The sequence below is a fragment of the Carcharodon carcharias genome, chromosome 9 (genome assembly GCF_017639515.1).
Source record: "Carcharodon carcharias isolate sCarCar2 chromosome 9, sCarCar2.pri, whole genome shotgun sequence".
Taxonomy (NCBI): Eukaryota; Metazoa; Chordata; class Chondrichthyes; order Lamniformes; family Lamnidae; genus Carcharodon; species Carcharodon carcharias.
This window is the reverse complement of record NC_054475.1, coordinates 8,961,779-8,986,407: the sequence shown is the minus strand read 5'-3', so window position 1 is coordinate 8,986,407 and position 24,629 is coordinate 8,961,779. Positions and strand designations below refer to the sequence as shown.

General features: G+C 47.4%; 1 protein-coding gene across 1 annotated transcript in view; it reads left to right on the top strand.

Annotated features, from left to right (window-relative positions):
- Window positions 1-490: 490 nt before the first annotated feature.
- The window catches only part of pik3c2b (phosphatidylinositol-4-phosphate 3-kinase, catalytic subunit type 2 beta), a 159,549-nt gene continuing 135,410 nt past the window's right edge, over window positions 491-24,629 (top strand). Inside the window, exons 1-2 of the mRNA XM_041195258.1 lie at window positions 491-632; window positions 9,947-11,047. Of these exons, the coding sequence (XP_041051192.1) occupies window positions 10,019-11,047 (1,029 nt within the window). The 5' untranslated portion in view covers window positions 491-632; window positions 9,947-10,018. The remainder of the gene's footprint in view (window positions 633-9,946; window positions 11,048-24,629) is intronic.

Sequence of the window (24,629 nt, the reverse complement as noted above, 5' to 3'; positions counted from 1 at the left end):
TGATTAGATTGCTGTTTATGGGAGCTTCCTGTGCGCCAGTGGGTTGCTGCTTTTCCTACATCACAGCAGTGATTACACTTCAAAAAGTATTTCACTGGCTGTAAAGCACTTTGGGAGATCCTGCGGTGGTGGTGGGCGCCATATAAATGCAAGTCCTTTCATCCTGAGCTCGGTTTGAGTCAGGAGCACCTTTAATCAAGTGGATCTCTGCTATTCTTGGAGGGGAGTAGACTGCAGTTAGAGGGCGAAATCTCGCTCCCAACCAGTGAGTCTTCGACAAATGTGAGTTCAGGGACAGAACCCGGGGGCTTTGGGACAAGCTTAAACCCCACCCCTGAACATTGTCCCTAATGCAGCTCCTGAGATTGTCCAGCAGAGGCCAGCTTTCTCTCAACCATTTTTCCATCTGTCATTCATCTCTCCCGTTTCCAAAGACCGGAAAAGGTTTTCTCTCTTGCACACACACACACAACACTTTGTGTATGTTAATTGTGAAGCTGGAGGAATGGAGAGCGTAAAGGAACCAAGAGATGGTTAGATTGTTTTATCCCATCGGGGACTTTGAAAAGGGAGGAAGAGAAGGAGCTATTTAATTTCCTTGCTTTATATTGAGAGGCGGAGAGAGAAACAAGGTAAATCATTTTTGGTTCTTTCTGGGCGGGTTTACTGCAGTTATTGCTGAGAGTCAAGGGGTTTAAGAGCTTAGCTCTGTATTGACCCTGTGTTGGGGGGTGTGGGGGTGGAGAGTGAACATTGGGGAGAGGTGCAAGGAATTTCCTCTCCACTCTGGGAATCTCCTCGATGTAGCGACTGAGCTGCAGGTGGATGGATACTTGGAATGATACACATTTATTTCATTGTGTAGTGCAAGGGCAGGGAGGTGATGCAGATCTTCTCTCTCTCTCTGTGTATGTGGTAGCGAGTTTAGCTCACAGTCCGTTTTTTGGATGAGATTGGGGATTGCACTCCCCCCTCCTCCCCACATTGGGGGGGGGGGGGACATTAGGATTTTTTTTCTCAAGATTTTCTGATTTTATGGGCGGGGAGGAACGGGGCAATCTTAACGTGATGGGGAAGGTCAGTATGTCTGCGTGTGTGTGAGAGAGAAAATGAAAGGGTTGCTCTGTTAACGCGGAGATCTTGCATCTATTGCCAGTTTCTATGTCAATTTCAGACACCAGTGCAGCACTTGGCCGAAATCAAGAGGCAGCAAGGGTTTTTTCTTTCCCTGAGGAACTAGGTAAAGAAGCAAAACAGCATTTTTAAAAATAAGGAAGGAAGGTGGGAAATAATTGGCGAAAGAACGGGGAAGAGGGGTGAGATTTTTATTAAAAGCAGCGAGTTGTGATCTGGAATGCACTTGTCTGAAAGGGTAATGGAAGCAGGTTCAATAGGGACTTTCAAATGGGGAATTGGATAGATACTTGAAAAGAAAACATTTGCAGGGAATTGGAGACGTGATTGGATGACTTGCTCAAAGACCTGGCTCAGTCATGATGTCTTAATCTCCAGACCAGCACGGGAGGAGCACATTAAGGTCATGCTTTACCAGGCAGGAGTGGTCTCTGCGTTTCTATATGTTTCAGACACTAGGGCTTGCAGGCACCTCAAATCACTGGAGAAGTACTGCCGTTGATGGCTCCAAATCCAGTGGCAATAAAGTCAGTCCAACAGCGGCATCCTTTCCCAAGCCAACGTACCCAGCATCGAGGCACTAATCACTCAAAACCAGCTCCACTGGACATGATGTCTGTATGCCCAACACCAAACTCCCGAAGCAACTGCTCTATTTGGAACTCGGCCACAGCAGGAGACTCACTGGAGGACAGTGCAAACGCTTTAGGGATGTCCTCAAGCACCTCTGAAGAGATCAAACTGATTCATGGGAGTCCTCGGCTTCTGACCAACCCAAATGGAGGAAATTCATTCAGGAACGCACTGATCACGTCGAGAGACTTTGTCGGGTACACAAAGAGGTGAAGTCAAGGCAGCGAGAGCGCACAAACCTCCAAACAACCCATCTACCCAACCCTCCAAGCACCACTTGGCCTGTTTGTGACAGAGTCTGCAGATCTTGCATTGGACTTCTCAGCCATCCCAGAACCCATCGAGCCAAGGTGGAAGCAAGTCATCCTGGATCCTGAAGGATTGTCTAAGAACAGAAGGCTAATTCAGTGTGACAAAGCAATAAATCATAGGTGATGCCAAGCAGGAATTTTGTACAGCAAAACTTTGTAGGGAGACAAAAGTGGGATAAGGAGCTGCTAGCTGTGAGATCCCGAGGGATAGTGAATTGGAATAGGAATGTACTAATTTGCATACAGTGGCATGCAGGAGATGGGCCATATCTGAACTAATGAGGATGTGCATTTTTGAGTTTGAGGTTTGTCTCAACGATATGCATTTATATCCCATCTTATCACATTTTCAAAGTACTGCATGTTATGAGGCTGATCTTGACGTTTTGTGATCGTGTAAAGTCGGTGCAAGTGAGTTGCCCGTTTACATCTCTGAAATTTTATTGCATCGGCTTCTATCAAGATAAAATATTGGGAGGGATGCGAGAGGGGCTGCTGATTTGCTACCACCTATTTTACACATGGACAGAGTTATACCCAGTGGCCTTTTGCACACTTTGCAGGAGGTGTCTGTAGCTTGGTGGGAAAATGCAGCCACCACTCTGCCAGTAATGTCCCATAGCCATGTGATCATAGAATAATGGAACAGTTATAGCATTACAGCCTGTTGAGTTCATTCCAGTGCTGCGTAAGCGCAATTTAGCTACTCCCACTCTGCCATGCTTTTCCTGTAGCCCTGCAAATATTTTCCCTGCAGGTCCTTTTTGAAAGCCACAATTGAATCTCCTTCACATTCTGTCTATCAGGCAGTGCATTGCCACATTCTGACCACTTGCTGCATCTCAAAGATTTTCCTCACATCACCTTTGGTTCTTTTGGGTATCACCCTAAATGTGTGCACTCTGGTTCTCAACCCTTCCACAAATGGGAACAGCTTATCTCTATCTAGTCTGTCAAGACCCCTCATGGCTTTGAACACTTCTATCAAATCTCTTCTTGACCTCTAAGGTGAACAGCCCCAGCTTCTCTCATCTATTCCTGTAACTGTAGTCCCTCATGCCTGGAGCCACTCTGTAAATCTTTTCCTCATGTCCCCAAACAGTCCACATGTTTCTTTAGTTTTCCTGAGGTGGATTGAAATCAGAATGTGTTCAGATGTCAAGAAGATATAATAATGTTATTGGTAATTATTTTAAAATAGAGTTTCGTGGTGTATGTGTGGTGTGTGTCTTATTTAATTAAAGCCAGAAGGTCTGATGTATAGAAGAGAAGTAGGTTTGAAATTGTAATTAGATAAACATAGGGAAATTGAAAATGAAGTATAAAGGGGACAATTTGCATTCGTAAGTTTTGCAATTTGTTATGTTTCGAGATGCAGGCAGAGCTGAACGAAACTCATTTTGAACGTGACTGTCCAGAGTGTGCTTTGCTAGGGGTCTGCTTAATCTGTGTGTTTTACTGTTGCTTTACCGGGGCCTAACAGAGATTCAGGTTAATTAGGGGTTCTTGTAGTTATTATGGTAGTAACTTTGTAGACATAAGTATGTGCTTTCAATCTTTCTTGCATTAATAAATGTTGGATTTAGTTTTATAAAAAAACCGCTTGAGGCTTGGTGTTCTTATTACTGCTGAATTCAAAAGAGTGGGTGAAATATTACACCTAACCAGGTGAAGCTCAGAAACAATGTTTTTTTTAAAGTTTACTAGTAAAGTGGGTATTATGAAAGTGTTTTATTTCAGAAGATTTAAAGTTTTTAAAAAACCTAGTGACAAAGAGGAATATATGTGCAAAGGAAGAGAAGGCTGTTGCTAAAAGGAGGAGGGTTTCTAAGATCTAAAGCCTTCAGCCCATAAGTCTCAAGTCTGTCTGCAAGGACCCAGAGCTGAAAGAAACTCATCTTGAATGTGATTGTCCAGAGTGTACTTTGCTAGGGGTCTGTTTAAATCTGTGTTTTACTGTTGCCTTACTGGAGGTCTAACAGAGTCAGGTTAATTAGGGGATTTTTGTAGTTAATATAGTAGCAATTCTGTAGACATAATGTATGTGCTTGCAAACTTTCTTGTATTAATAAATGTTTCATTTAGTTTTATTTAAAAAAAACCTCTTGAGACTCCGGTCTTATTACTACTGAATTCAAAGCCTGCATCTCAACACATACAAATTACAAAAATGGGGTATGACAGTTGTTTCAAGTTTCCCTCTGGGATTTGAACAACACAGCCTTTACCATCGGCAGTGTCATAATATCAGGTCACTGGGAGATCTCCATGTTCTCCGAAATGTGTCAAAGGGTGGGTTCTTTATTGAGCGCTCTTAAGTAGGCAGAGCGGGCTCTCAGTTTTGACCATGGGTTTTTTTTCGCTTAACTCCAGAACTGATTGGCATTTGTTTTTTTTTATACCTCCTGCTTATGATTTCATAGGGCACAAAAGGTCACACAATTGTGTGGAGCATCCTGGCTGGAGAACATGTGAATAACCTTCTGTTGAGGTCATGTTTATATTTCGTGTTCCATATTGTTGTTGTGCATTGTGAGTTTTGTGATGGGAGTGACAGGCTAATTGTGAATAGAGTGAAGTTGGTCGTTCTGATCAAACTCTATAATATCCCAGTGATATATTACGCACTGAGTGACTGAGGAACATACAAAATTTATGGTGTGGAAAGAGGCCATTCTGCTCATCATGTCTGCTGGCTGGAAAAAGAGATCTACTTAATCCCGCTTTCCAACCCTTTATCTGGAAACCTGTAGATTATGGCACTTCGAGTACATATCCAGCCATTTTTAAACGTGATGAAGTTTCCTGCCTCTACCACTCTTTCAAACTGTAATTTCCAGGCCCCTACCACCCTCTGGGTGAAAATAATTTTCAACTCCCCTCTAATCCTTCTGCCGATTATGTTAAATCTGTGCCCTGTACTATTGACCTCTCCACTAATGGAACCATTTTCCTCTCTACCCATCCCATCTCAGCCTCTCATAATTTTATGCACCTTAATTAAATATCCTATCAGCTTCCTGTGTGCCAAAGAAACTAACCCTAGCTTTATAGCTAAAATTCTCCAGTCCGAGAAATGCCCAGGTAAATGTGTCATAACTTATGGAGTTCTACTTTGCGTATGGATATTACACCCTTGGAGTGTGCATGTGTGCTGCAGTAAATCTTTTTAAAAATTCATTCATGGGATGTGGGCTTCGCTGGCTAGGCCATCTTTTATTGCCCATCCCTAGTTGCCCTTGAAAAGATGGTGGTGAGCTGCCTTCTTGTACTGGTGCAGTCCATGTGGTGTAGGTATACCCACAGTGCTGTTAGGAAGGGAGTTTCAAGATTTTGACCCAACGACAGTGAAGGAACGGCGATATGTTTCCAAGTCAGGATGGTGAGCTACTTGGAGGGGAACTTCCCAGGTGGTGGTGTTCCCATCTATCTGCTGCCCTTGTCCTTCTAGGTGGTAGTGGTTGTGGGTTTGGAAGGTGCTGTCTAAGGAGCCTTGGTGAATTCCTGCAGTGCAACTTGTAGATAGCACACACTGCTGCTAATGTGCATCAGTGGTGGAGGGAGTAAATATTTGTGGATGTGGTGCCAACCAAGTGGGCTGCTTTGTCTTGGATGGTGTCCAGCTTCTAATTCATACTTAAAGGTGAGGGAAGCTGATCTATATAATTCCCAGGGATTATCACAGTCCTCGAAAGATGATCTTTATTCTTAATCTGTCTAATTCCTTAATGCTTTAGCTGGTTAAGCCAGTGGGTAGTTGAGGCGCAAGGGAAGATCTTGGGTTTGATTCCGGAATCAGTTGATCTCCACTCTGGAGGCAGCAGAGGTGTTTGACTGGGTCTCAGTTTAATCTCTAGCCAAAGGAGGAATAAAATCACATGCAAGGTTTCCTTTCCTGATCACTGCTAAGTGTTATCTAGAAGGCTGTGCATTGGATTAGGACAGTTTGAGCTTGTTTTTCCGAATGAAGACGCTATCAACACTCCACTGTCCAGGCTTGGCCAGTTAGATGAAGTGCAAGAGCTGGTGGAACCAGAACTTAGCAAGCATCTGGCGCATCAGGAGAGATGGAGAGAAGCAGAGTTTCTTTAAAATGATAGCATCTAAGTAACTGCCCCTGAATGTTACATTTTAACAACTGGTGATAAGCACCAAACTGCAAGGCTGAATCAAACTGTTGGTGATGTATTGGATCCCAAGATGAACTTCTGACCACATATCCACACCATTATCCAGACCACTACCTTCCACCTCTGGAACACGACCAATTCTGTCTCTTCCTCAGCTCATCAGTTGCTGAAACCCTCATCCATGCCTGTTGTTAAATCTAGACTTAACTATTTCAACATTCTGCTGGCTGTTCTTCCGCTCTGCATAAACTTGAGCTCATCCAAAACTCTGACCGTATCCTTTCTCGCATCAAGTTTCATCCACTCATCACCCCTATACTTGCTGACGTACATTCTCTCCTGATCTGGCAGCCTTTCAGTTTTAAAATTCAGATTCTTGCTTTGAAATCCTCCCATGTCTCTGTAATCTGCTCCAACCCTACAAACCTCTGAGACCTCTGAGCTCTTCCAATTCTAGCCTCTTGCACATCTCCTATTATCATCACTCCACCATGGTGGCTGTGCCTTCAGCTGTCAAAGTCATATGCTCTGGAATTTCCTCTCTACCTCTCCTCCTTTTGAGATGCTCCTTGAAACCTAGCTCTTTGACTAACTATTGGTCACCTGTCCTAATATTTCCTTGTGTGACTTGGAGTAAAATTTTGTTTGATAATACTTCTGTAAAAATTCTTGGGACTTTTGCTTTGGTAAAGGTGTTATATAAATGCAAGTGTTGTTTAAGATAATCTTGAACTTTTCCTTCTAAGATGGCTCTGTTTGTCTCGCGGACAGAACTCCACACCCTTTCCCTCAAGCTCCTTCCTCTTCCTGGAGGTTACTCAAGCTAAACCTGAGGAGGGCGGAACCTCAAGTGCTGCTCAACCAGTTCTTTATCTCCAGATCGCTGTGCCCTGGTCTTGTTCCTTTCAACTTCAAACTCCTTCAACCATTCATCCCTGTTCACACTATTCATCCCTTCAACTTTGATCACTCCCTTCTCCCTCCACTTTGCCAAGAATGGCAGACTCTTCAGCCACCTTGTCCCCACTCTCTGAAACTCTTTTGCTAAACTCAGCACCACAATAAATTCTTCCACTTTGCTACATTCATCCCCAGTTTTGAAACTTCTTGAGTGAGAAGGTTAATGCATCAAATTTGTGTTTGCTACTTTGATAGTTTTTTCCTTCATTGGAGTCAAAGGTAGTATTTATCTTCCTCCAATGATTAGAACATGAATTAGGAGCAGGAAGTAGGCTATTCAGCCCCTTAAGCCTGCTCCGCCATTTGATAAGATCATGGCTAATCGGATTGGAGCCTCAACTCCACCTTCCTGTCTTCCCTCTTAACCTTTCACTCCCTTGTCAGTCATAAATTTATCTAACTGAGCCTTGAATATATTCAATGACCTAACCTCCACTGTTCTCTGGAAAGAGAACTCCACCGACTAACAACCCTCTGAGACAAAGAAATTCTCCTCATCTCAATCTTAAATGGGGGATCCCTAATTTTTAAACTGTATCCCCTAGTTCTAGACGCCCCCACAAGGGGAAACATCCTCTCCGTATCCACCCTGTCAAGTTCCCTCAGGATCTTATGTGTTTCAATAAGATCACCTCTCGTTTTTCTAAGCTCCGGTGGGTATAGGCCCACCTGCTCAACCTTTCGTCAACTCAGGAATCAACCTAGCGAACCTTCTCTGAGCTGCTTCTAATGAAATGATATCCTTTCTTAAGTAAGGAGCCCAAAATTGTACACAGTACTCCAGAAGCAGTCTAACCTATACAGCTGTAGAAACACTTCCCTACTTTTAGAATGGGGAAAAGCCCTTAGCCATGTAAAGTGTACATTCTGTTGAATGCAAGAAAGACATGCATTAATACATATGTTTAAAATCACTTGTGTTTAGTCACTGTTTCCAGGAGTGCTGATTTCCACCCCCCACCCCACCTGCATCCCCCCCCTCCCTCCCTTACTCTGGTTCTTCAGATACCCTGCTCCTGTAAGCAATTAAACATTGTTGCACATTGGGGCAGGAATTCTTGATTACATATAGCGAATGTAACTTCTTTATTCAAAAAGGGAGGGAGACTGAAAGTAGGGAACTACAGGCCAGCTAGATTAATATCGCTCATAGGGAAAATGTTAGAAGCTATTACTATAGATGTTATAGCAGGGCACTTAGATAAATTCAGGGTACTCAGGTAGAGTCAACATGGTTTTGTGAAAGGGAAATCATGTTTAACCAATTTGTTGGAGTTCTTTGAAGAAGTAACAGGTGCTATGGGAAAAAAAGGGAGCTGGTGGATGTACTGTACTTAGATTTCCAGAAGACATTTGATAAGGTGCCAAATCAAAGGTTATTGTGAAAAATATAAGCTCATGGTATAAGGGGTAACATACTGGCATGGATAGAAGATTGGCTAGCTAACAGGAAACAGAGTAGGCATAAGTGAGTCTTTTTCTGGTTGGCAAGATGTAATAAGTGATGTACTACAGGGATCAGTGCTGGGGCTTCAACTTTTTACAATTAAGAGAAATGATGTGGATGAAGGGTCCGTAGGTGTGGTTGCTAAATTTGCTGACGATACAAAGATAGGTAGGAAAGTAAGTTGTGAAGAGGACATAAAGAGGTTACAAAAGGATCTAAATAGGTTAGGTGAGTGTGCAAAGATTTGACAAATGGAGTATAATGTGGGGAAAATGTGAAATTGTCCATTTTGACAGGAAAAATAAAGAAGCAAAGTGTCTAAACAGTGAGAGATTGCAGAGCACTGAGATGCATAGGGATTTGGGTATTTTAATGCATGAATCACAAAAGGTTAGTGTGCTTGCAGGTACAGCAAGTAATTAGGAAAGCTAATAGAATGTTATTGTTTATTGCAAAGGGAATTGAATACAAAAGTAGGTAAGTTATGCTTCAGGTATACAGGGCATAGGTGAGACCACATCTGGAGCACTGTGTACAGCATTGGTCTCCTTACTTAAGGAAGGATGTAAATGTGTTGGAAGCAGTTCAGAGAAGGTTTACCAGACCTATACCTGGAATTGGCGGGTTGTCTTATGAGGAAAGGCCGGACAGTCTAGCTTTGTATCCATTGGAGCTTAGAAGAGTAAAAGATGACTTGACTGAAACATATAAGACTGAAGGGTTGCCGTGGAAAGGATGTTTCCTCTTGTGGGAGAAGCTAGGACTAGGGATCACTGTTTAAAAATAAGGAGTCATCCATTTAAGACAGAGATGAGGAGAATTTTTTTCTCTCAGGGTCATGAGCCTTTGGAACTCTCCTGCACAAAAGGTGGTGGAAGCAAAGTCTTTGAATATCTTTAAGGCAGACCTAGATAGATTCTTGATAAGCAAGGGGATGAAAGGAAATCGGGGATAGGCAGGAAGGGGGAGTTGAGGTTACAGTCAGATCAACCATGATCTTTTGGAATGGTGGAGAAGGCTTGAGGGGCCAAGTGGCCTACTCCTCCTTGTTCATATGTTTGAACGGTTCAAATTCTTACCCACAGCAATCAATTGCTCCACTCTTCCCAATATGTCATTGAGCACTTTATTAAAGGATAAGAATAAATATTACTATAACTTTAAGATTCACTCAGCCCTCATGCAAAGATTTTATTTTGGAAATTTGTTTCAAGTGCTACCATTTTCCCTCATTTGCCCCTTCCCCAATTACACCACATATTTGGCTTAAGAATCAGTTCCAAAGCTTAGGAAAAGATTGATTTAAAGCCCTTTTTTGTTTTTTTTTTTAGGTGCAATCCATTATGACTTCGTCCATTGGTCACCTATTCCAGAAGTAAGGTTCACCCATACCAGCCATTAGGATGTCTCAACCTACGGGCAGCAAGGAACACTGGAAACCCTGGGAGTTCTCTGGGATCAGCCGGCAGGAGCTGGCCCTGGCAGAGGCTCTTCAGATGGAGTATGATGCCCTTTCGAGGCTTCGTCAGAGCAGCACTACATCAAGAGATGACGGCAAGCCCAAACACATTAACAGCTTGCAGCTGATTCCCTTTGAGGAGCCTTTATTGGATTACAGCCAACTCAGAAATGACCGGAATGTCATTAAAGGGTCCCATGGCCTGTCGGGGTCAGATCCTGGTCTCAATTACAGCAAAGGCTCCTCTTTGTCAAGTCGAGGCATTGCGTGTTCTTCTACTACCTCAGTTCCTGCGCCTCCAGACCATCAATGTCAAGAGGACCCAGAATACTACTCATTGTGGAAGGATGTTACTACAGCCACAACTGCCACCACCACCACCACAAACTCCTCCATCAGTGGCTCCATGCAACAACCAATCCGTTCAGGGCTCCAAACCACTAATGGGACATCTTGCCAACAAGGAGATTATTCCATCATTGACTATGCTCCACCAGTTCCACCACGAGTTCCTCTAGGCCCCAGTCGAAATGCCACATTAACAGACCATTGGTCCAAGGGGCTGCCCAGTGACAGCATCGAGAAATTGACCATACCTAACGACATCAATCTATTTTCTCCCAGCAACGATGACTCGAATGGCAAAATTGTAGAACCACCAAATATTTACTCTGGCCAAAGGATTTCTGACGAAGAGTTTGAGTTGATTGACTATGACGACTTGAATGATGCCATAACGAAGCTGAATTTAATGTCTACCTATGGGGAAAATACAAAGCTGATAAGAGTTGGGAGCATTGGCCCTAACTCCATCTGCAAGAGAAAAGACAAGAAGGGGGAAACCTCTGGGAAACCAGTCAGTAGAAGTAAGACTCTCCCACCTCAGGTGCCTCCACGAACCTACATGTCCAAATATGGAAACCAGAACAACGCTGTCTATCAGGCCAAGAATCGAAGGGTCTCCGTTGATCCGGTGAGATCCAGAAAATTGTCCCAATAGTTGCTAAGGGGGAAATTTGTGTTGCAGCAGCTGTTCAAATGTTTAGGTTTGATGTTCTGATGTAAAAGGGCAACGGAAGCAAATTCAATAGTAACTTTCAAAGAAAATATTTGGAAGGGAAAACTTCAAGGGCAGTAGGGGAAATGCTGGACAAATTGGATAGCTTTGTCACAGAACCAGCACCCACACGATGGACAGAATGGCCTCCTTCTTTGCTGTATCATTCTGTGAAGTTGGTATGACCTTCACCAGACAAATTTTGTTTTTTTTTCCCTTCTCCTCTCCTATCCTTGGTTCTTCCAGAATCCTCAGTCATCTTCCCCATTTGGCCACAAAATTGAAGCAACCGTTCACCGTAATATCACCGAGTTTCATTTGTCTCTTTTTCGTGGCTACTCCTCTCTTGGGGCAGCTCCCACTCATCAACTTGAACCCAGCCCACTCCATTCCCCAGTTTCCCTTTTATATTCCCCCTCTGCCCTGAGCCCCACTCTCCAATACAGTCACACCATTCCGACTCCATCTACACCACCACCCCCAACCACCTGCCTCACCATTCACACTCTGACTGTTTCTCTACAAGCTGGTTCCCGTTTCCAGCCACATCTGGGGCTGGGCTCTAACAGCAGCCAGTGATGTCAGTGAGGGGGGATGAGGGAGTGGGGTGCTCTGGTATTGAGAAAAATTACTTTAGGTGGCAAATGGCAGTGCCTGACAGATTCATGCCCCATCCTGAAAGACCTCTGGGCAACTTGGGAGGGTTGGCAACCCAAAATGAAGCCTATAGGTCTGTTTGTACAATTTGACTCTGTTGAATGGTGCAAAGATGCAGGTTGCACTGTAGGATAAAAGTGATTCAGAAACATGGAAATGTTATTCATATAGTGCCTTTCATGATCTCGAGACATTCTGAAGTGCTTCTCAGCCAGTGAAATACTCTTGAAGCGTGGGTAACCTTTGTAATGCAGGGAAAGCATGCCTAAAAAGCCCATTTGATTCTTAAAATCGCTTGAAATAAACTTTCGGGAAAGGCTTGTATCAAGAATGAAATGGGTTTTAAAGCAGCAATGATTCACAATGGGATCTTTCCATGCCGTTGCTATTGTAAATGTTGATATGCACCTGTTCTGCTATCAGAATTATATTGGGAGGATGGGTGGGTGCAGAAATCAGACCTCTCGGCTCATTTGATGTGATAACTGGGCGTGATCGTGGCTTTGAGAATTGCAGGGGTGGGAAACTGTGCATAGTATCAGACAAGGTAGCATGACATTCTGATCCTGTGGAATGGCGATAAAATAAAACGGGTGCCTTTGTGTAAACACTAATCTGTTACAGATTCAAATAGCAACAAAGGGGCAGCTTGTGCCAAGGTGTTTTCATAAACTGCAGTTTTGGGGAATGTCGGCAACACCACTAACTGTGCACTTGGCAGAACTCATGTATTCAACAAAGCTTCAAATTCTGTGACATTCGGTGTTAAGAACAGGAATTTTTTGTTGGCCAGTGGTGATCGACTAAAATACAACCAACATCTATTCTCTTCCCAAGCTTCTAATTTATTCTACCTCTCTATTCGGAGCTGTGTATGGTATTTAAAGCTTCACTTCCTAGTTCTCTGCATCTGTTATCTGACAGTGTCATTCTATAAGGGTTTCAGAAGATTGCGAGGTGCCTATGAGATGGGTGAAAATTTTAACCCGAAGAGACTTTTCTCCCTTCACAAATTGTTCAGCAAAAGGCTTGTGAAGTTTCTTCATATTGCGTCTAGTTGAATAGTATGCCTGAATTCACAAACTTGGGTTGTCTGGAGAGAGTATTTTGAGTTTGTTTTTTAACATGAGGGTTGTTGCTAGTGACAATTAAGGGGATGGATTTAGGGTCCTGATATAGACTAACTAGCAGAAGCTGACCTAACAGTCCAGAAATTACTTTGGGTGGCAAATGGCAGTGCCTGACAGATTCATGCCCCATCCTGAAAGACCCCTGGGCAATTTGGGAGGGTTGGCAACCCGAGATGAAGCATAAGATTATTATGATTTTAACATTTCTCAGCGAGTGTTTATATTTGGAACTTGCTACCAGGAGTAGTAGAGGTAAATTACATTGAGACACATTTAAGGGGAAGTTAAATGAGTACATGAGGAAGAAAGGAATAGAAGGTTACGTTGAAAGGACTAGATGGAGCAGGGTAAGGCATAAGCACCAGCATTGACATTGGGATGAATGACCTGTTTCGGTGCTAAAATTCTATAGTACTCAATTCTTTTTAATACTCATTCATTCACAGGATGTGGGTGTTGCTGGCTGGGCCACCATTTATTGCCCATCCCTAATTGCCCTTGAGAAAGTGGTGGTGAGCTGCCTTCTTGAACCTCTGCAGTCCATGTGGTGTAGGTACACCCACAGTGCTGTTAGGAAGGGAGTTCCAGGATTTTGACCCAGGAACAGTGATATGTTTCCAAGTCAGGATGTTGAGTGACTCGGAGGGGAATTTCCAGGTGGTGGCGTTCCTACCTATCTGCTGCCCTTGTTCTTCTAGGTGGTAGTAGTTATGGGTTTAGAAGATGCTGTCGGAGGAGCCTTGGTGAATTCCTGCAATGCATCTTGTAGGTGGTACGCACTGCTGCTACTGTGCGTTGGTGGTGGAGGGACTGAATATTTGTGGATGTGGTGCCAAGTAAGCGGTCTGCTTTGCCCTGGATGGTATCCAGCTTCTCAGTGTTGTTTGAACTGCATTCATCCAGGCAAGTGGGAAGTATTCCATTACACTCCTGACTTGTGCCTTGTAGATGGTGGACAGGTTTTGGGGAGTCTGGAGGTGAGTTACTTGACGTACAATTCCTAGCCTCTGACCTGCTCTTGTAGCCACAATATTTATATGGCTAGTTCAATTTCTGGTCAATGGTAACCCCCAGGATCTGGATAGTGGGGGATTCAGTGATGGTAATGCCATTGAATGTCAAAGGGTGATGGTTAGATTCTCTCTTGTTGGAGTTGGTCATTGCCTGACACTTGTGTGGCACAAATGTTACGTGCCACTTGTCAGCCCAAGCCTGGATACTGTCCAGGTCTTGCTGCATTTGGACATGGACTGCTTCAGTATCTGAGGAGTCACAAATGGTGCTGAACATTGTGAAATCATCAGCGAACATTCCCACTTCTGACCTTATGATGAAAGGAAGGTCATTGATGAAGCAGCTGAAGATGGTTAGGCCTAGGACACTACCCTGAGGAACTCCTGCAGTGATGTCCTGGAGCTGAGATGACTGACCTCCAACAACCACAACCATCCTCCTTTGTGTTAGGTATGACTCCAACCAGCGGAGAATTTTCCCCCTGATTCCCATTGACTCCAGTTTTGCTAGGGCTCCATGATGCCACACTCAGTCAAGGGCACTCACTCTCACCTCAATTCGTGAGTTCAGCTCTTTTGTCCATGTTTGAACCAAGGCTGTAATGAAGTGAGGAGCTGAGTTAGAAGCTACGATGTCTAATTGAGAGTGGAAGAGCAGCAGCTTGTCATAACTTAGGCTGCAGATATACCCAAGATTCCATCAGTGTCTAGCCAAAGATTTTTAGGACTATTCACTCATTTCTTGTGGAGTAATTGCAGGCTGTTGTAGGTATGTAGTGGTACACTCTGATTTTTTTAATATATTGTCACAGTGACATAGAGGCATTTTTCTTCCTGTGACTGTCTACACTCAGTTCATTCTGGATGTCTTTCACCTCTTTACCCCTCTCCCACCTACCCAATAGCCCCCAAAGTTAACACTGGCATGTTTCTCCACTATCACTCCAGTTGATGCTCATAGTCTCTACTTTCTTCTCAGTTCATATGGATTTTCCCCTTCTCTTCTCCCCACCGCCTTCACCAAGTAACACCAATAATCCTCTGTCCCAGTTGTTCCACCACACCAACCAACTGATGTTGCTTCGCTTTCAGGATCCAAGCGTGCTGCACAGTGTGGACATGGAGTCATTTGGTAACACAATTCATAGTGCAGATTGGAAATCAAAAGCAAGATCTTAAATGGTATATAAGGCTGTTTCCTCACTTGGCAGTGTGTTTACAACTGAGGCATTTGCGGGGGAGCCTTGAAACATGTCTTTTCTAAATTAAACTTTTGAATGGTCCAAGATTTCTGGCTGTCCCTGTGCCAGACTTGCCATTTTGGAACAGAGCCAAGCTACAAGTTTCCATGCCCCTTCTGCTTGCTGCTATTGCCTTGGTAACTCATTTTATAAAGACAGAAGAGAGGCACTGTACCAGCACACATACTCCCTCTCTCATAGATATTATTTTCTTTGACGTGATGCTAATGTGTTATTGCATGTGATGCAGAGTTTATTCAATGCAACAGATGCTGACACATCACTGTGAGTGGAAGGGACCAGGGATTATCTGACGTGAGGCTAGCCTCTAATTAGATTTGACCAAGCCAGGGTTTTGTTAATGATTTAGTATATTGTTGAACAAACCCAGGATGATTGTTCTCCTGTGCCTGGCCTGCTCTTTTGGAGTTGGGCCAAACTACACAAGTTTCTTCCCTTCACGTCTAACCACATTGCCTTGGTAATGCATTGTATGAAGGAACGGAAAATGTTCTGTACCAATTGTGCTTCAGTATAGGATGGGCATCATTCCATGTTCTCCTAATATATATGAGGCCACTGTAAACTTGCTCTAGTGATAATGCATTGACTGATACTCACTCCAATTGGATTAAGTCAGTGTTTTCTGGAGCTAATCATAGAATGGTTACAGCTCAGAAAGAGACTATTCGGCCTATCGAGATCATACCAGCTCTCTGCAAGTACACGTCAACTTGTCCCACCCTCTGCCCTTTCCCCATTGCCCTGCAAATATTTTCCCTTCAGGTTCGTATTAAATTCCCTTTTAAAAGCCCCAATTGAATCTTCCTCTATCATCTTCTTAGGTAGTGCATACCACTCACTGTGCCAAAAAATTTTCCTCTTGTTGCTTTTGGTTCTTTTGCCAAAACCTTAAAGTGATGTTCTCTGATTCTTGATCCTTACGCCAAAGGGAACAATTTCTTTCTATCTATCTATCTCATGATTCTGAACACCTTAATCAAATCTCCTCTTAATCTTCTCTTCTCTACGAAGAACAGCCCCAGTTTCTCCAGTCTATCCATAATTGAAGTCCTTTATCACTCGAACCATTCTCATAAGTCTTTTCTGCACCCTTGCTAAAGCCTTCACGTTCTTCCTAAAATGTGGCGCCCAGAATTGGACACAATGCTTTAGTTGAGGTCAAACCAATGTTTTATAAAGTTTCATCAAAACTTCCTTGCTACAGTAATAGATGTGATAGATATTGTTAGAGTTTTGTTAACCAAAGGTATTAAAAGAAGAGCTATGAGGGATAAGCAAGTAAATGGAATTGGGTCACAAATCAGCCATGATCTCATTGAATGGTGGAACAGGCTCAATGGACTGAATGGCCTGCTCCTGTTCCCATGTGCCTATACTGATTTTCACAACCTCAGGGTGTCCCACAGTGCCTTACACCCAATTTATCATAAAGGAAGCTCTCAAACAGCAATGAGATAATGAGCAGATAATCTGTTTTAGTGGTGTTGGTTGAGGGATAAATATTGGCCAAGCCGCTGGGAAGAACTCCCTGCACTTCTTTGAAAAAGTGCCATGGGATCATTTCCATTCACCCGAGAAAGAAGATGAGGCCTCGGTTTCAACGTCTCTTCCAAAAGGCAGCACCTCCATCAGCGCAGCAATGCTTCAGTAATGCACTGGAGTGTCGCTTAGATCATATGTTCAAGACACTCTGTAATTGCTTATGGTTTGAGTTATTAAACTAGTCAAAAGTCGTCTCCAAGTTTACAGGAGGACTTTGCAGATATTCAAATGCCATGGTTCAGCTCGAGCACATGCAGAACATTGTGGAACAAAAGCAAATTACTGCAGATATTGGAAATCGGAAGTAAAAGCAGAAAATGCAGGAAACGCTCAACAGGTCAGGCACCATCTGTGGAGAGAGAAACAGAGGGTTTTGTTGAGGGGAATGAGAGCACGAGTGATTCTTACAGTTCAAGGCTCTGCCTTATCCCCACTCTGCATAATAAAAAGTTTGGAGTCAGTACTAGCAGGTTAAAGGAGAGGGTGGGGGGGGGTGGTGGGGTGGTGGGGGGGGTGCGAACTAAACAGTCGATACTGGAAAAAAATCAGTCCAAGATCTGGAAAATTCTGAAGTTATAAATATTATAATCTTGGATCATGTTCTTTCCTGCACGTATAGCAGTCTGTTCTTTGAGTACACTTTTCTTGTTATGCTCAGGCCGTGTATACAGGAATAAAATCATCCAGATTAGAACACGGGGGTGGTGGGAAATATGGTAATCGGGAAACCGCAATCATCACAAACATGCATGTATGGCACTGTGATCTCAGACTTTGTAAGTGGGGAGCAGCCTATTCATTAGTCTCATAAACACCTCCATCCTATTGAATTTCTTCAGCTAGCAAAAAGAATGCCCAGCCAGACCTGCCAAGTGTGACTCATTTAAGTTTAAAGAATTGATTTTTACTGATAAACTATGCAACATCAAGTATTCGCCACAGTGGAGGTTTTCCTCTGATGGATAATGAAAATCCCCAAATTTTGGTCTTGTACAATAGTACAAGCAATCCCCTGGGCACGCAAATGAAGACCATCACAACACACAAAAGAAACGCGATTTGATTTTGAATTCTCGCAAGAGGATTTCCCCCCACCAAAATTCTGACAAAAAATTGGATGGCAGCTAATTAGACTGTGTACTCGTTCTTTAAATAATAATCACCGCTCCATGTGATTTGTGATCAGGTCTCCCTCCTTTTGTTCATAGATCTCGCTTCTCACTTGATTTTGGAGAGTGATGCAGAAGCCATGCCATCAAATGCATTCTTAGGCTATAGTGCCCCTCTGCTATTTAATGGAAAACTATGGGAAGCCTCTGTACGCTTGTTGACTCCAATGAATCATATTCGGCTAGCGTGACAAACCGCATTAGATCAGTAGTCCAGTGTAGCATTTTATAGACTGTGACTGTAATGCACAACTGTGAACCCAGTCAGCTGTGCTTTCAATGTTCCTGTGTGAAGCACTCCGCTGAGTGCACCAGAGGTGTATGTGCTCAGCGTTACATAGTGCCACCTGCCCAGGGGTCTAGCATTGTGCCTTGCACCATTCCATAACTATTGATCGTGTGTTTATTTTTTGCGTACTTTTCCTGCTCTCAATTATTTCACGTTTTGATCATGCATTCATCATTATGCTATGTCCATTATTGCTTTGCAACTTTGCTGTGCAGCATTGTGCCACGCCACTGCTCATCATAACACGTAGGAGCAGAAATAGGCCATTCAGCCCATCGAGCATGCTCTGCCATTCATTGAGATCATGGCTGATCTGATAATCCTCAACTCCACTTTCCTGCCTTTTCCCCATAACCCTTGACTCCCTTACTGATTAAAAATCTGTCTATCTCAGCCTTGAATATACTTAACAACACAGCCTCTACAGCCCTCTGCAGTAAAAAATTCCACAGATTCACTTCCATTAGAGAAGAAATTCCTTCTCATCTCTGTCTTAAATGGGTGACCCCTTACTCTGAGATTATGCCCTCTGGTCCTAGACTCTCCCACAAGGGGAAACAACCTCTCAGCATCCACCCTGTCAAGCCCCCTAAAAATCTTTTATGTTTCAATAAGGTCACCTCTCATTCTTCTAAATTCCAATGAGTACAGGCCCAACCTATTCAACCTCTCTTCATAAGAAAATCCCTCCACACCCAGGATCAACTAAGTGAACCTTCTCTGGACTGCCTCCAAAGCCAGTATATCCTTCCTTAAATAAGGGGACCAAAACTGTTCCCAGTATTCTAGGTGTGGTCTAACTCGTGCCTTGTATAGTTTTAGCAAGACTTCCCTATTTTTATACTCCATTCCCTTTGAAATAAAGGCCAACATTCCATTTGCCTTCCCTGCTGAACCTGTATGCTAGATTTTTGTGATTCATGCACGAGGACCCCCAAATCCCTCTGTGCTGCAGCTTTCTGCAGTCTTTCTCCATTTGAATAATATTCAGCTCCTCTATTCTTCCTGCCAAAGTGCATAACCTCACATTTTCCCCACATTATATTCCATCTGCCAAGTTTTTGCCCACTCACTTAACCTGTCCATATCCCTCTGTAGTCTCTTTGTGTCATCCTCACCACTTGCCCTCCCACTTAAGTTTGTGGATGACACAAAAATGGTGATAGTACATTCACTTCCCCCATCCAAGTCATTAATATATATTGTAAATAATTGTGGCCCCAGCACTGATCCCTGTGGCACTCCACTAGTTACAGGTTGCCATCCTGAAAATGCTCCCCTTATCCCAACTCTGTCTTTTATGTTCACCTTGGCGCCTGTCTTCCTTATATATTTAAAGAATCTCTTGCTGTCCGTTTTTATATTACTTGCTAGTTTACCCTCGATGTTTATTTTCTCCCTCTTTATTGTGTTTTTGGTCATCTTTTGATGGTTTTTAAAGCTTTCCCAATCCTCTGGCTTCCAATAAATCTTTACCACATTGTGCGTTTTTTCGTTCAATTTGATACTAACCTTAACTTCCTTGGTTTACTCCATTCCTAGTATCTTTCTTCCACACTGGGATATATCTTCTCAGCTCATCCTCTTCCTTCCCCTGCCCCATTATCAGTCCCCAGTCTTTTAGCGCCCTTCTTAGCCCACCCTCATCTCAGCCCACCCTCTTCCCTCCACGCTTCTCAGCCTATCACTTTTGCCCCATTCTGAGCCCATCCTCCCCCTCCCCCGGCCTTCCATTCCCGCTCGCCAGCACCCCCACCACTCGCCCCACCCACTGCTTGCCCTCCTCCCCCACATGCTTGCCCCTCCTACCTCCCCCAACACTCCCACCTCCTCCTCCCCTGCATCCCCCTCCCACCCCCTCTCTCTTCCCTCCCCTCCTCCTCCAACCCCCTCTCCGCACCACCTCTCTCTCCCACCCCATCCCCCCTCTCTCTCTCTCTCCCACCCCCTCACCCCCCATCTCTTCCCCTCACCCCCCATCTCTTCCCCTCACCCCCCATCTCTTCCCCTCACCCCCTCACTATCTCCCCCCACCCCCTCTCCCCCCACCGCCTCTCGCTCCCCACCACTCACTCCACCCACCCCCTTCCTCTCTCCCCACTTCCCCATCTCTCTAACCCCACCCCCAAATCTCTCTCCCCCCGCTCCCCCATCTCTCTCCCCTTCCCCATTTCTCTCCCCACCTCCCCCATTTCTCTCCCCCCCTCCCCCATTTCTCTCCCCCCCTCCCCCATTTCTCTCCCCCCCTCCCCCATTTCTCTCCCCCCCTCCCCCATTTCTCTCCCCCCTCCCCCTCCCCCACCCTCCCCGTCTCTCTCCGCCCCCCCCACACACCCCGTCTCTCTTCCCCCCCACCACCCTCCCCGTCTCTCTTCCCCCCCACCACCCTCCCCGTCTCTCTTCCCCCCCACCACCCTCCCCGTCTCTCTTCCCCCCCACCACCCTCCCCGTCTCTCTCCCCCCCCACCACCCCCCCCGTCTCTCTCTCCCCCCCCCCACCCCCCCCCGTCTCTCTCTCCCCCCCCCCACCCCCCCCGTCTCTCTCTTCCCCCCCTCCGTCTCTCTCCCCCCCGTGTCTCTCTCCCTCCCCCCCGTCTCTCTCTCTCCCCCCCTCCGTCTCTCTCCCCCCCCCCCGTCTCTCTCTCTCCCCCCCCCGTCTCTCTCTCTCCCCCCCTCCGTCTCTCTCCCCCCCGTCTCTCTCCCTCCCCCCCGTCTCTCTCTCTCCCCCCCTCCGTCTCTCTCCCCCCCGTCTCTCTCTCTCCCCCCCGTCTCTCTCTCCCCCGTGTCTCTCTCCCTCCCCCCCGTCTCTCTCCCTCCCCCCCTCCGTCTCTCTCCCCCCCGTCTCTCTCTCTCCCCCCCCGTCTCTCTCTCTCCCCCCCCCGTCTCTCTCTTCCCCCCCTCCATCTCTCTCCCCCCCGTCTCTCTCTCTCCCCCCCGTCTCTCTCTCTCTCCCCCCCTCTCCCCCCCGCCTCTCCCCCTCCCCCCCGTCTCTTACCCCCCCTCCCCCCCGTCTCTCTCTCTCCCCCCCGTCTCTCTCTCCCCCGTGTCTCTCTCCCTCCCCCCCGTCTCTCTCCCTCCCCCCCTCCGTCTCTCTCCCCCCCGTCTCTCTCTCTCCCCCCCTCCGTCTCTCTCCCCCCCGTCTCTCTCTCTCCCCCGTCTCTCTCTCCCCCGTGTCTCTCTCCCTCCCCCCCGTCTCTCTCCCTCCCCCCCTCCGTCTCTCTCCCCCCCGTCTCTCTCTCTCCCCCCCCCGTCTCTCTCTCTCCCCCCCCCGTCTCTCTCTTCCCCCCCTCCATCTCTCTCCCCCCCGTCTCTCTCTCTCCCCCCGTCTCTCTCTCTCTCCCCCCCTCTCCCCCCCGCCTCTCCCCCTCCCCCCCGTCTCTTACCCCCCCTCCCCCCCGTCTCTCTCTCCCCCCCTCCCCCCGTCTCTCTCTCCCCCCCTCCCCCCCGTCTCTCTCTCCCCCCCTCCCCCCCGTCTCTCTCTCCCCCCCCCCACCCCCCCGTCTCTCTCTCTCCCCCCCCCCACCCCCCCCGTCTCTCTCTCTCCCCCCCCCCACCCCCCCCCCCGTCTCTCTCTCTCCCCCCCCCCACCCCCCCCCGTCTCTCTCTCCACCCCCCCCCCACCCCCCCCGTCTCTCTCTCCACCCCCCCCCCACCCCCCCCGTCTCTCTCTCCCCCCCCACCCCCCCCGTCTCTCTCTCCCCCCCCACCCCCCCCGTCTCTCTCTCCCCCCCCACCCCCCCGTCTCTCTCTCCCCCCCCACCCCCCCCGTCTCTCTCTCCCCCCCCCACCCCCCCCGTCTCTCTCTCCCCCCCCCACCCCCCCCGTCTCTCTCTCCTCCCCCCACCCCCCCCGTCTCTCTCTCCTCCCCCCACCCCCCCCGTCTCTCTCTCTCCCCCCCGTCTCTCTCTCCCCCGTGTCTCTCTCTCCCCCGTGTCTCTCTCCCTCCCCTCCGTCTCTCTCCCCCCCGTCTCTCTCTCTCCCCCCCCCCGTCTCTCTCTCTCCCCCCCCCCGTCTCTCTCTTCCCCCCCTCCATCTCTCTCCCCCCCGTCTCTCTCTCTCCCCCCGTCTCTCTCTCTCTCCCCCCCTCTCCCCCCCGCCTCTCCCCCTCCCCCCCGTCTCTTACCCCCCCTCCCCCCCGTCTCTCTCTCCCCCCCTCCCCCCGTCTCTCTCTCCCCCCCTCCCCCCCGTCTCTCTCTCCCCCCCCCCACCCCCCCCGTCTCTCTCTCTCCCCCCCCCCACCCCCCCCGTCTCTCTCTCTCTCCCCCCCCCCACCCCCCCCCGTCTCTCTCTCTCTCCCCCCCCCCACCCCCCCCCGTCTCTCTCTCCACCCCCCCCCCACCCCCCCCCGTCTCTCTCTCCACCCCCCCCCCCACCCCCCCCGTCTCTCTCTCCACCCCCCCCACCCCCCCCGTCTCTCTCTCCCCCCCCACCCCCCCCGTCTCTCTCTCCCCCCCCCACCCCCCCCGTCTCTCTCTCCCCCCCCACCCCCCCCGTCTCTCTCTCCTCCCCCCACCCCCCCCCGTCTCTCTCTCCTCCCCCCACCCCCCCCCGTCTCTCTCTCCCCCCCCCCACCCCCCCCCGTCTCTCTCTCCCCCCCCCCCACCCCCCCCGTCTCTCTCTCCCCCCCCCCCACCCCCCCCGTCTCTCTCTCTCTGCCCCCACACCCACCCTCGACCACCCCCCTCCCCACTTAACCCCCCTCCCCCCTCCCCCCTCCCCCCTCCCCCCATCCCCTCCTCCTCCCCCCATCCCCTCCTCCTCCCCCCCTCCTCCCCCCTCCTCCTCCCCCCCTCCTCCTCCCCCCTCCTCCCCCCCCTCCTCCTCCCCCTTCCTCCCCCCCTCCTCCTCCCCCCTCCCCCCTCCTCCTCCCCCCTCCCCCTTTGACCCCTGCCTCACCCCCTCGACACACCCATGTCCTCCTCGCCCCTCGCCCCTCGGGGTTTTCCCGCGTGAACGATTTCGTGCCGCTCGGTTCCCGGTTCCCGGTCCCCGGTCCCCGGTCCCCCCGGGGAAATGCTGCTCCTCGCCGCCATCGCCATCGCCGTGGCCGTGATCCTGCTGAGTCTGCGCCTTATCCAATTCCGGGAGGTTTGTTGACCGTCACCATGGTAACCGCGGGGCCTGGGAGCCCGGGGCCTGGGAGCCCGGGGCCTGGGGGCCTGGGAGCCCGGGGCCTGGGAGCCCGGGGCCTGGGGGCCTGGGAGCCCGGGGCCTGGGAGCCCGGGGCTGCAGGGCCCAGCCCGACAACCATCCTTACACCAAGGATAACGAAGAAAAGAAAAAGGGAAATAAGATCTTAAGCTGCTTCGGCTTTGAAGACGATGGGAGCTGTTCCCATGATTGTTGTTGTTGTTGTTGTCATTTGGCTGGTGTAGAAATGCTCTACAAAAATATATATGGGATTTAAAGCTGAGCAACAGGCCATTTGGCCCTGTTATTAATCATTATTAATCATCATTATTATTATTAATCGTCATTATTAATCATCATTATTATTAATCATTATCATCATTAATGGTCTGGTCCACACTTAAAGCCTCCTCCCTCCCCACTTGGCGCCCCTTTCGGTCTTTTCCCTGGTGTGTTTCTCTTGCTTTCCCTTCAGCCTTCTGCTGAAATTCACCTCAACACCTACTTGTGGCCACGAAGCTCCACTTTCTAACCGCTTTGCGGAGAAAGAAGTTTCTCCTGATTTAGCCTCTTGGACGCGTTAGTCCCTGGGGTTTTTGGAAATATATCGTGTCTGCACTTTCAAACCCATGCCTTTAAAACGGCCTCTTTGTCAGGTCACAGCTTCCCTTTCCCCTAGAGCTTTAAATGTATAAACTTTTCTTATGAAATTAATTTCTCTCCACTTCAAAAAAAAATGACATTAAAGTGATGCTACCCCTTAATGTAGATTATATTGAAGCAAACTTCACATTTGGATGCAGTTGATCTTTTGAGTTTTATCTTCGAAAGACCTGTTCAACCAAGTGTTTTTTTTTTTAAATTACAGACCTGAAAAGTCACACGTTTGATTTCTAGTAGAACTTGTAGGGACACTATTTAATGACCTTTGGTTGGGGAAGGGGAAATTCAGCCACCGTTCACCCTCTCATTGTAAGTCAGTGGAGAACAAAATTGAGCTGGATTGTGATGCCTCCTTGTTGAACAACCTATATCAATAGTCCTTGGATCAATTCAATGGAGAAATGGGATGGCTGTTAATTATCTCATTCTTCAAAAATAAACACATGCATATGATTTATGATAGTCTTCTTTTGTTCATAAATCTCATCCCGAACAGTTCCTTGATTTTGAGAGTGATGCACAGGCCGTACCACTAAATGCTTTTCTTGGGCTACAGTGTGAGTGTTAGCAACGTTTCACTGTTTCGTGGAAAACTGCATGAGGCCCCTATGCTCTTTGACTCCAATAAATCACTTTTGGC